Source organism: Monodelphis domestica, chromosome 8 (genome assembly GCF_027887165.1).
Source record: "Monodelphis domestica isolate mMonDom1 chromosome 8, mMonDom1.pri, whole genome shotgun sequence".
Taxonomy (NCBI): Eukaryota; Metazoa; Chordata; class Mammalia; order Didelphimorphia; family Didelphidae; genus Monodelphis; species Monodelphis domestica.
The window spans coordinates 1,839,958-1,851,988 of NC_077234.1; the positions used below are offsets into that span (position 1 = coordinate 1,839,958).

The 12,031-nt window shown below is 60.1% G+C and overlaps 1 protein-coding gene across 5 annotated transcripts in view; it reads right to left on the minus strand.

Annotated features, from left to right (window-relative positions):
• The window catches only part of PITPNM3 (PITPNM family member 3), a 40,605-nt gene that overhangs the window by 23,962 nt on the left and 4,612 nt on the right, over positions 1-12,031 (minus strand). For 3 of the 5 annotated variants that reach the window (XM_056806913.1, XM_056806911.1, XM_056806915.1), the window contains exons 2-3: positions 11,140-11,220; positions 3,489-3,596 (exon numbers count right to left, since the gene is read on the minus strand). In XM_056806913.1, the coding sequence (XP_056662891.1) occupies positions 3,489-3,596; positions 11,140-11,220 (189 nt within the window). The remainder of the gene's footprint in view (positions 1-3,488; positions 3,597-11,139; positions 11,221-12,031) is intronic. The other 2 variants (XM_056806914.1, XM_056806912.1) reach the window with 1 other exon arrangement.

Sequence of the window (12,031 nt, forward strand, 5' to 3'; positions counted from 1 at the left end):
ACAGAGAAAGGCCAGAAGGAGAGGCGGAGACGGAGACACGGGGAAATAGGATGGAGGGAAACACACGCAGTTAGTAAGTACAGCCGTGAATGTGAACAGAATGAACTCGCCCATGAAATGGAAGAGGGTCGCAGAGTGCATGAAAAGCCAGAATCCCATCGTATGTTGTCTCCAAGAAACACATTTAAAGCACACACACACACACAGGTAAAGGGCTGGAACAGCATCTACTATGCTTCAGCCGAAGTTAAAAAAGCAACGGTGGCAACTAGGATCTCCGTCTGATTGCAGTGGAATCCTGTGGTACCCCAGGAAATAACAAACAAGATGATCACGGAAAACCCGGTCTTTCCAGTTCTCGTGGAATCCCTCCAGGGCGCCATTCCTTTCGGCACAAGAGTATCCATCCCATCAGATTCCGCGGCGTGTTCAGCCATTCCCCTCATTTTCCAATTCTTTGCCACCACAAAAAGTGCAGCTACAAATGTTTCTGTACAAACATTTCTTCAATATTATCTCTTTGGGCTATAACCCTCTTAGCGGTATGGCTGGATCAAAGGGCAGACAGTCTTTTAAAGCCCTTTGAGCATAACTCCAAAGGGACGCCAGAATGGCTGGATCACTTCACAACTCCACCAACAATGCATTAGTGTCCCGACTTTGTCATCTCCCCTCCAGCATTTATCGCTTTCTTTTCGTGTCACATTGGCCAACCGATCACAGAAAACCTGGAAAGACGTGTATGAAGTGATGCAAAGTGAAATGAGCAGAACCAGAAGAATACTGTGCCCAGGAAGAGCAATAAGCTCCAAGGATCCACTGTCTTGCCAGCAGTGCAAGCATTCAAGACAACGAGACTCACTGCTCTAGAAAGACCTGATAGGATCTGCATGTGGGGCATTCGCTGGAGCGTTCTTCACTGTATTTCCTCCAGTTTTTCTCTAGAGGATATGATATGTGTCTTCTGTCACACCATGATGACCATGGACATATGGATCATAGGATAACACATGTATGACAGATCACATTATCTGCTGTCTTGGGATGTGTAGGGAAATCATTGTTACACTGATTAAGAGTTCCTTAGGAAATAGAGTTAATTAGCAAATGATTGAGTTGGGTTTCTTTAGATCTGAATGGAATCTCAGAGATGATTGACGGGAGAGAATTTTCCCAAGGAGCTTTAGGAAAGACAACTGGACCAAGGATCCTCTCTCTGGGCTGACCTGGTTCAAAGGAGGTCGTCTGAAGAGCAGCTCTGTAAATTTGGAAAATCCCGAAAAACCATCTTCTCACTGCTGGGTGCACTACCTGGCTTGCCCCAGTAGGGGGCAGCAACATCTGACCTGTTAGAGTGGAGAAGGCAGTGGAATGAATGCGTGGCCAGCTGCAAATCAAATCTGAGCAGCAGGAAAGAGAACTCTGCCTTATTCCTCTCTGTTATGAGTTTCTGTTTTCGATTAGGACATAGAGATGGAGATTGGGGGGGGTTCTAGATCAATAGGAAGAGAGGAGAGCTTCGACTGTCGAGGAAGAAGCGGGTCCTCGTGGACCAGACGGGTTTGGGTGCTTCCAGTTAGCAATTGTTGGACCTTACAAAGCGGAAGAAACACTCTTCCATCTGGCTCTCCTCCTCCTTTCCCTTCCTTACAATTTCACAGCGACAGTAAGCCGGGCTAACTGTAGCTGGCCTGAGCCGGAACCCTTTGCAACAGCTCTGAGAAGCCACCAAGAGCAAAAGCCACTCGAGACGCAGGCAACAGCGGTGCCACGCCAAATCGACAATCCACGAGGGCTGGGAGGGGGAGGGGCGAGCGACCTGTCAGGGAACGATCTCAGAGGTGGTAAGATCTGAAACCTGGGAGACAGATCAGGCCTGGCAAGGCTTGGCGGAGGGGCTGGGAGGGAGTTACAGGGAGGCCGACAGAGGCCCGACGGGAGAGGCCGGACAAGCATGCATCGCTTGCCTTCTAGAGGCAATGGCTCGGCCCAGCTGACCGCCAAGGTGGCCTTCAGACTGGGCCGAGTAAGGAGGAAAGAGTGGCGAGACACAGCGGGGCCGGAGGCTGGGGCCTCCCCCCGGAGATGATGCTTCGTCAGGAGCCCCAAGGCCGCCGGGACATCCGCCCTCACCAGCCACGCCAGAGCCCCGATTTCCTCCCGGAATCGGCCCAAGCAGGAAGAGGGAGACTCGGCCAAGGAGGCGCCCGGGGCCTTGGAGGGTGGCCAGACTGGGCATATGGCAGAGGCTCTAAGACATGGCCTGGCACCCACTCGTCACAGGATGACCTGTGGGGGGGAGGGGAGGGCCTGCCGAGCTGGAGGTGGGCCCAGCTGGCCGTTTGTCATCCTCGGAGGGAGGCCAGGGGCGGGGGAAGGGTGCCCAAGGACACTCCCTGCAGGAAGGAGGAGAGGTGGTTGGGGGCGAGGCAAGGAGGCCGAGGTTTGTGCTGTGCCCTGACAGACTGGCCCGGCTGAGGTAGGAGGTGGGCAGCCGGGTGGCTACTGCCCGTTGGAAGGCTTGTGGGGGCGGGCAGGCCTGAGGGGGGCGGAGTCTGTACCCAGGTCCCCCAAGCTCCTGGCCAGCCTGGGCTCACGGGACACTGGCATGAAACGGTGCCAAAGCCCCTGTGCCACCCCCGTCCTCGAGCCCGCCCGGCTGAGCCCACGGCTGCCCGCCAGGAGCTGCCTCCCACCACGGGCACCGGGTGCAGACACGGGCAGACACGGAGCGGGGGAGGCCCAATGGGAAGCCAGCCCAGCTGCGGTGGGCAGTGAGGGAAGCAGAAGGACCCAGGAGTCCGAGGAGGGACAAAGGGACCCCAGCAGGCTCAAGGACTCGGGGAGGGCAGCTGGAATCCTCAGGAAGGCCAGGGCCCGGGGCCACTCCACTGTGACGGGGCTCGTTGGGGAGGCTCTTCGTGGGGCCGTCCCAGGAGCCGGGCTCCGTCGGGGCCCTCCTGCTGCGCTGCCCGAGGGCTCTGGTGAGAGCAGAGCGGCTGCAGGCGATGGAGGGAAATGGGGGCCGCGGCTCGGCCCCCCGGAGGGGCCCCGGGGGAGCCCTCTGAAGGGGCAGCGGCGGGGGGACGCCGGAGCCCGGGCCGCTTCCCAGAGGCCTTTGGGGGAAGCCACGGGTCAAAGGGGAACGTGGCCGCCTCCAAGGGGAGCGCCCAGGCGAGCGGGGCTCCGAGCACGGCCCAGAGGCCTCAGCACCCGTGTTTGCACGCAGGCGTGAACGTGTGTGCGAGTGCACGCGTACAGATGAATCCCCGGCAGCAAAGCTCAGCACGCAGGGACGAGCGCCGGGCTCAGCGGAGGCAGGAAGGCTCGGGGGCCCCCACCAAGGTGACCCGGGGAAGGGCTCTGCTCTGGCTTGGCCCCCCAAGGGGACCCGCCTCGGCCTTCCCACACCCCAAGGGCTCCACAGCGACAGCTGGGCCTGACAAGGGAAAGCCCGGAGGAGCCTCTGGAGGAGGCGGCCGGCTCACCTGGAGTCTCGTCCAGCTTCCCCATCGTCTCCATCTGCTCCACGAGGTCGTTGGAGTTCCACTGGCTCATGCCCATCAGGATGGCGCTCTTGCCGTCTGCCGCATCCTCTGTGGGGGAGGGGGGCGTGAGAATGGGGCGGGGCGCCACTGCCCCGCCCTGTAAGGATGGGGGGATGGGCCCCACCCCCACGGGGGAGAGTCTCCTCCCAGGGGGGCTGCCACAGGCGAAAGCCAGCAGGTCCTGGACCCGGCGGGGAGGGGCGGGGGATGGAAGCATGTGGGGAAACCGAGGAGCGGGTGGGGGCAGGAGCCGCAGGAGGTGAGAAGGGGCCAAGACTCTGGGCCTGCCTCTTCCTCCCTGGAGGGAGCAGGACGGAGGAAGGCGAGAGGCGGGAGGCCCCTTCCCCTGCCCGAGGGGCCGGGCCGGCAGGGCCTGGGACTCCCGGGGAGAAAATCCCTCCACCAAGTGTAAGAGTGGCGCACAGCAAAGGACTGTGGGTAGAGAACCGCGAGCTGAGGAGAATCCTGGCAGCCCAAAGCGGAGAGGCCTTGCTGGAAGCACGAGGGGGAGAAGAGCCCCCCCCGCCCCCGAGCCATTTCCATCAAGGAACCTCCAGCTGCCTGCAAGGACCCTCGACTCCAGGACGCGCCTTCGGACTCTCACCAGAGCCGGCCCTCGACTGCCCTCTGGGGCTCCCTCTGCCTCCTTTGGAGGTCAGCGAGAAGAAGCCCGGGAGACAGCCAGGAGGAGGCAGGCCTTTGGGCCTCCGACTCAGCCCTCCGGATCCGGCTGCCGGGGTTTAGCTTCTCAGGGCATCCCCTTCCCGCCCCCCTCCCCGAACTAAAGCCCAGTCTAGGTCGCCTCCGAGCGCAGCATCTGCAAAGACAAAGGAAGGAGCAGCCGGCCCGGAACAGCTCTCCCTGCAACAGCGCCCCCCTCAGGGCTCTAGTTTGTGAAAGTGGGGGGGTGGGGTGGGGGGGAGAGACAGAGAGACAGAGAGACAGACAGACAGAGGGAGAGAGAGAGAGACAGAGAGAGACAGAGAGAGAGAGACAGAGAGAGAGACTGAGAGACAGAGATGTAGCCATAAGGCAGAGGCAGAGCCACAGAGCTAGAGGCAGAGAGACAGAGGCAGAGAGACAGAGAGACAGAGAGAGAGAGAGACAGAGAGAGAGAGAAGGAGACAGAGAGAGAGAGAGAGAGACAGAGAGAGAGAGAGATGGAGAGAGAGAGAGAGACAGAGAGAGAGACAGAGAGACAGAGAGAGAGAGAGACAGAGAGGGAGAGATGGAGAGAGAGACAGAGAGACAGAGAGACAGAGAGAGACACAGAGAGAGAGACAGAGGGAGAGAGACAGAGAGAAAGAGAGAGACAGAGAGAGAGACAGAGAGAGAGACACAGAGAGAGAGACAGAGGGAGAGAGACAGAGAGGGAGAGAGAGACAGAGAGAGACAGAGAGACAGAGAGAGGGAGAGAGACAGAGAGAGAGACATAGAGAGATGGAGAGACAGAGAGACAGAGAGAGAGACAGAGAGAGAGAGACACAGAGAGACAGAGAGAGAGAGACAGAGAGAAAGAGAGAGAGACAGAGAGAGAGACAGAGAGAGAGAGACAGAGAGAAAGAGAGAGAGACAGAGAGAGAGACAGAGAGAGAGAGACAGAGAGGGAGACACAGAGAGAGAGAGACAGAGAGACAGAGAGAGAGACACAGAGAGACAGAGAGAGAGACAGAGAGAGACAGAGAGAAAGAGAGAGACAGAGAGAGACAGAGAGACAGAGAGAGGGAGAGAGACAGAGAGAGAGACAGAGAGAGAGAGATGGAGAGACAGAGAGACAGAGAGAGAGACAGAGAGAGAGACACAGAGAGACAGAGAGAGAGAGACAGAGAGAAAGAGAGAGACAGAGAGAGGGAGAGAGAGAGAGACAGAGAGAGAGACAGAGAGAGAGACACAGAGAGACAGAGAGAGAGAGACAGAGAGAAAGAGAGAGACAGAGAGAGGGAGAGAGACAGAGAGACAAAGAGAGAGACAGACAGACAGACAGAGACGGCCTCGGTGGGTGCCCTCCGCTTACCTCCCCCCCAGCTGCCCTTCCTGCCCAGACTTTGGCCTGCCTCCAGGCCCAGAATAATGGGGAGCAGGAGGCGGCCTGGCCTATTTATAGCTCTGGAGGCTCCAAAAACAAGGCCATCCCACAGACAGCCGCCCACACTGGGCCACATGAGGTCCCTCCGCCTCCCCGGCTGCCCAGGATGGAGCCACCCCTGGCTGGAGGGTTCTCCTGACTGAGACCTGGGCCTTGGCTTTGGCCTCCCGGCTGGGCTTCCCTCCCTCCAGCCGTGAAGCCCGCTCGCTCCCCGGGTGCCTAGGCCCGTGCTGGCACTGTGACGAGGGAGGGGCTCTCTCGAGCGTCCTGCGGCCGCGCTCGGACGTTCCTGGCCCCCCGGGGAGAGACGGCGTCCTGGGCCCGAGGCTTCCTGGGAGCGGGGTCCAGAGCCGAAGCCGCGTCTCTCCCCCGAGGAGTCGGGGCAGCAGAGAAAGGGAAGGCCGGGCTTGTGAATGGGGCGCTGCCGGCTTATCTTGGGGGTAGTAGGGAGCCATGGAAGGTGCCGGAGCACAGAGGGCATCGTCGGAATTGGATTCCAAAGGGCCCGGCAGCCTGAGGAGACCCGAGGCAGTAAGGGGGCCTGGAGGGGAGAGGTGCGGCGAAGGCAGGAACCGCGAGACCCGAAGAGGCCGACAGAAGTTAGAGTCGCGGGACCCCGGGAGAGTGGGCCGGAGGAAGGCCCGGAGTCAGGGCAGCCTCTGGGGCACCCGGGGTAAAATGGCCACTTGGGTCCAAAGTCAAGGGTGCCGGCCATGTGCCGAGGGAGGGGCCAAGGAAGGTGAGAGCCAGGAGAGAGGCTGAGAGGGGCTGACTGCAGGGAGCCGTGCCAGGAGCAGAGGGAGAGACTGGAAGCAGGACGGAACTTAGGGAGGGGCCACGTTTGGGGATGCTCGGTCGGTCGGTCAGTCAGTCAGTTGACAAACATTGCTTTAGCGCCTCCTGTGTACCAGGCGCCAGGGGGGAGGGGGGAGACAGGGAGGTACGGAGTGGAGCAAACCTCTTCCCTGGCTCTGGCTGAGAGAGGTGAGGGGGGTCGGGACGGGCCCCATCGGGGCTTAGAGAACAGCCATTTCGCGCCCCTCGCCCGGCCTGATTCTCACCACAGCCCCTGGAAGCAGGCGCTCTCATTAGCCCCATTTTGCAGACTGGGAAACCAAGGCCCGTGGAAGGTGAAATGTCCGTCCTGGGTTGGAACGGAAGAACTCTGAAGGCTGGGGAGCAAGGCCGCCTCGGGGTTCCAGAGCCCCAATTGGCCATGTAGAGAGGAAGCAGGGATGGTGCTGGAGCTGGGGGGAGGGGAGGGGAAAGAAAGGCCTGCCTGGAAGAGGCTTGGCCCAGGAGAACACAAGGGGCCGAGGCCCCCCTACTGAATCCGGCTCATACTTCAGGAAACCATCCACCATCCAGAGTGCAGATGGGCAGTCTTATACACGAGCCTCTTTTCTGCCCTTCTTCGTACACAGATGCGTCCATGTTTGGGGATGGCCATCAAGGCCAGATGTTTGGAGATGTCATTAAATTGGGGGGAGGGGCTCCAAGGGGGGTTGAGCTGCCCTCAGAGCCCGGGGCTACCCCAGCCCTCCCTCAAGGGCTTCAAGCAGAGGCTGCCCAACTACTACTAGACAATGCTCTAAAGGGATCCTTGTTCAGGCAATGGGGGGTGGGGGGGGGCGGCAGATTCCACTGAGGCCCCTTCTACGCTGACATTCTGGGAAATCCTGATTTTCACCCCTTCTCCCTGAGTGCAGTTGACTATTCAAAAATAGGCATCCTGAAATTGGGACACTAATGCATTGTTGGTGGAGTTGTGAATTGATCCAATTATTCTGGAAGGCAATTTGGAACTGTGCCCAAAAGGCTTTAAAAGACTTTGGTTCACTGATATCACTACTAAGGTTGTAATCCAAAGAAATAATAAGGAAAAATGGTTATACAAAAGTATTTAGTCGTGATTTTCATAGTGGCAAAAAATTGGAAAATGGGGGGATGCCCTCCAATTGGGGAATGGCTGAACAAATTGTGGTATCTGTTGGTGATGGAATACTCTTGTGCTTAAAGGAATAATAAACTGGAGGGATTCCATGGAGACTGGGACGACCTCCAGGAAGTGATGCAGAGCGAGAGGAGCAGAACCAGGAGAACAGTGTACACAGAGACGGATACATTGTGGCACGATCGAATGTAACTGACTTTGCTACTAGTAACAATGCACTGACCCAGGACAATCCAGAGGAACTTACAAGAAAGACGCTCTCCACACCTAGAGGAAGAACTGTGGGAGCAGAAATGCAGAAGAGAAACGTAGGACTGGTCACTTGTTTATATGGGGCAGGATGTGGGCTTTGGTTTTAAGAGATTACAAAATGAATAATATGCAAATAGGTATTGAGTGATAGCACATGCAGGACCCAGTGCAATGGCTTGTCAGCCCTGGGAGTGGGGAGGGAGAGAAAGGAATCCTGTAATCATGGAAAAATACTTTAAAAGAAAGAAATAAAAATGGGCATCTTGGCAGGCTTATCAGGGATGACGTGATCTTGCAGGGAACTTCTAGTCCTGGGAGATAGGGTTCTGGGTTCTAGATTCTGCCCAGTCCGACGACAACCCTCACGCTGCACATGAGGCTCCCAACCCACCACCACCTTATCTCAGACCGGAGAGGGAGGAAGCACTCCCGTTGGGCTGCTGGGCAGAGGTGAGTGATGGGGGAAATGCCCTCGGGCACACATGGAGAGGGGGAAGGGGGCAGCACCACTGCGTGGAGCCGTTAATGGTGGCCACAAGGGCTTGGCCATTCCCCCAGTCCCCCCACCTCTGCACACCTCTCCATCGTTTCCATAGCACCAGCCTGTGGAAGGTGTTCAAAGACTCCACTAAAAATGTCTGCTGTCGCCTCCCAGGCAACAGCTTAGTAATGTGGTCATGTGAAAAAGGGAGAGGCACAGCCTGTCCTTGGGGAGCTGGGCTGGGAGCGACTCTCCCTTCTTCCCTCCATTCAAAGCCTTCCTTTCTGTCCTGTAGGCAGGGGCTAGGCCCAAGGTCAGCCTGCTAGGAAGGCCCCGAGGCCAGCGTGGAGGCCAGGATGCCAGGCCTGTCTGTCCACTGAGCCACCTAGCGGCCCCCTCCTTCCTCTTCCGCCTGTTCCTGAGCCATCCCTTTGACAGTGCCTCCTGGGCCTTCGGCAGGAGCCACTGTTATCCCCTTTCTGAAAAGGGGGACGACGTTTCCCTGTGGTGCCCCCTGCCGCGTGCCACGGCTTGCTTCTCAGTGCCACCGGCTTTCAGAGGCACCCAGCAGTGGGAGTTCAGCTACCGAAGCCATCGGCTCCTTCGAGGGTGGCTGAATGCCCTCCTCCCTCCCCTGCCGGTCCTTCTTGTCCAGTTCTCCCCAGCCCAGGGGGCATCATCATGGTCTGCCCCCCACCCTGGAAGGGCTCCTCCCGTGTCTGGCTTTCCTGGGGGAGGCGGCATCGGGCGTGGGAGCAACGCCCGGGTGCAGACGCCACTTGGCACCGACAATAGCAACAACAGCACGCACTCTCTACGTCCTCCCGGCACAACGAATCGGCCAGCCCCATCGCTGAGTCATCCCGGCGCCTTCCAAAGGAAGCTTCCTCCGACAGCAGCGACAGCAGCGTGGGAAGGTGGAATTACTAGGGGCTGCCAAGCACAAAGCCGCCGAGCTCTCCCCGACTTCTGCTTCGTCTTCTCCTAGCTGGGGGCTGAGGCAAATGACTCAACATCCAGGCAGTGAGAGGCTCCCCCCAGCCCTCGAGGCATCTCAGACACCCAGCCAGAAGCCGCAGCATCCACTTTGCCTGCTGGGGCGCTCGGGGCCCCTCCTGGGGCGTCCCTTGGCCAGGCAGTTCAGACGGCCGGCCTTCACCACATGAGCCACCGCGCCTGGGAACACCCGCTCAGAGCTTGAGGCTCTCCGAGACCATCCCTGAGGAGGAGCAGGCCAGGCTGGGAAGGCCCGGAGAGGCGGCCGCAGACGACGTGGCTGTCTGGCTGTCGTCGTCTCTCTACGCAGCAGCGAGCGGCTTAGAAATATGGGAGGCTAGAATGCGGCCTGGGATGGCCGCAGAGGAATTTGGACGGGAATAAACGGCGGCAGGAGCCGCCCCAGGAGCTCCCGAGGCTTGGGCAGACCCAGGCAGGGGAGGCTCACTTGGGTTTCCTGGGAAGGAAAGTCGCCCGCTGAGTGGAGGCGCTCAAGGAAGAACCTGGAGGCCCCGTGAGCGGGGGCTGTGAGCCAGTGGGGGGGGGACCCTTGGAAGGGGCGGCCGGCGAGGCCCCTCCCAGCCCTACGACCTGTGGGTCGGCTCCCTCCAAACGGAGGCCAGGTGGCGGATCGAAGGCCCGACACTGTGCCAAGCCCAGGACGCTGCTGACGAGTCGGGACAAGCCAGGCGGCCAGAACGAGGGAGGTGCCCATTCCAGAACGTTCCGCTCGGTTCCTGGTGCCACACAGAGGAGGCCCAGAGAGACCCCTGCAAGGTCCGTGGCAGAAACGTGGGCTGCGGAGTCCGGAGGCCGAGGCTTGTCCAAAAGGAGCCCAAAGGCGCAGGGAGAAGAGCCAGGGAGCTTGGACAGAGGCGCCTGGACAGGGAAATGGGAGGATCAGCCTCGGAGGAGGCCAAGCCAAGCCAGGAGTGGCGGCGCGATGACGTGGGTGCCCGCCGGCCCTGCGGCTCCCGGCTGACCTGCTCCCCAGGGCTCTTCTCCATTGCTAGACCATGGCTGCAGCCTCTCTCTTACTCAGTCGATTCATCCGTGCAGTGGGTCTGAGTGCGAGTTCAGACCAAAAAGGCGCCAGCCAAATGCACCTTTACCCCGAGCCTCGGTGATCTGGGCAGTGGAATGGGCACAGGAGAGGGAGCCGGGGGCAGGGCCACGGGGGTAACACCCTGACAATCCTGAAGCTCCCAGGGCAGGGAGGAGGTGGGTGACCACACCCAGACTGAAAGGGGGTGTCCCAGGGGGTGCCTTGGGCCCACAGGGCTCCCCTTCAGGGCTCATTCACTGGGGGGTCCCCCCAACAACCTGAGGGGGATATTGGGGTGACAACCCCAAAGGTCGCAGACTATCAAAGGGAGACAATGACTGCCCGGCTCCCAGCAAACCCTGGAGGTCTGGGTTCAAATAATGCCCAGATTCCCCAATGGCTCCCTCCTCGGTGGTGTGTGTGTCCCCCCCTTCCTGTCCCCCCCAGCATTGAGCGTATCATTAGCATCCAATTTGCATGGCAGGCTTTGCCCCCCCCCCAGGTGAATCATGGGTAAAGCCACCCAGACTAAAGGGAACCTTCGGATCCGCTCCTTCCCCAACAACCAGGCACGGTGGAAGGCTAGAAAAGCCCCTGGGGCGCCCTAACGGGGCTTGTCCCCCCTGACTTTGCTGCCCACCTCCATATTCTTGGCCCCTTTTTACAGAAAGGGAAACTGAGGCTGAGAGGGTCTGCAGGCTCACACAGTAAGGGCCTGAGGCAGGATTCAAACGCGGTCTTCCTGCCCAATGGCAGCAGCCCCCGCCCCTCACTCACCTCGGGCGTCAAAGAACTCGTCGTCGGAACTCTCCACGGCATCACTGAGGGTGTCCCGCACGTGCCAGTGGGCCTGGGGGGCTGGAAGAGAGGCAGAGGCCCGTCAGGCAGAGGCTGTGCCCAGAGAGCCGGAGATGGAATTCGAACCCAGAACCTCCTTCTCCTTCCCTCGCAGACCCCAGATCTGAAGCAGGAAGGGGCGCTGCAGGGCTCCTTCCACCCCCCCAGCAAGGGGAAGAAGGCAGCAGTCAGTGCTCCGGCCTCCAACGCCTCAGTTTCCTCCTCTACGAAATGGGCCCTCGCAGGCCAGAGGATGGAGGGGCTCGTGGTGCGGCCCAGCGGCTGGGGCAGGCTCCCCGGGCCCCACTCTGAGCCGGCGGCCCCCTCGGCCCCGGGAAGCTCCCCAAGGCCCCTGGCCCAGATTTGGGGTTTGCGACCCTCCCCCGTGCCGTCCAGGGAAGGGGCACTGAAGCCACGCCTGGGCATCGGCCCTTCCCTCAGCGCCCCGAGCACCGGGGCCCCAGCGCCCAAGGGGCAGGCGCAGCCCAGGTTAGCGCGGCGCGAGGGGCCGGGACGCAGGAGGCAAGCGCCTGGACGGGGGAAATACCCGTGACGAGGGTTCGATGTGGCAGAGGCAGGGACGGAGGCCTCGGAAACACACGCGAGACCGACCGCCGCTCGCCAACCCGCGGCCACACGCAGGCCCAGAGGGAGGGTCTCAGGGTGTCCGTAGCCACCCGGAAGGGCTCTGGATCACCCCAGAGAAATCCGAGTCAGAGCAGCGCCGAGGCTTCCCCTCCCACCCTGCAAACTGGCAAGGATGGCGACGGCCAATGCGGGAGGGGCGGTCAGAAGCCACACACACTCATACATTGTTGGTGGAGTTACACTC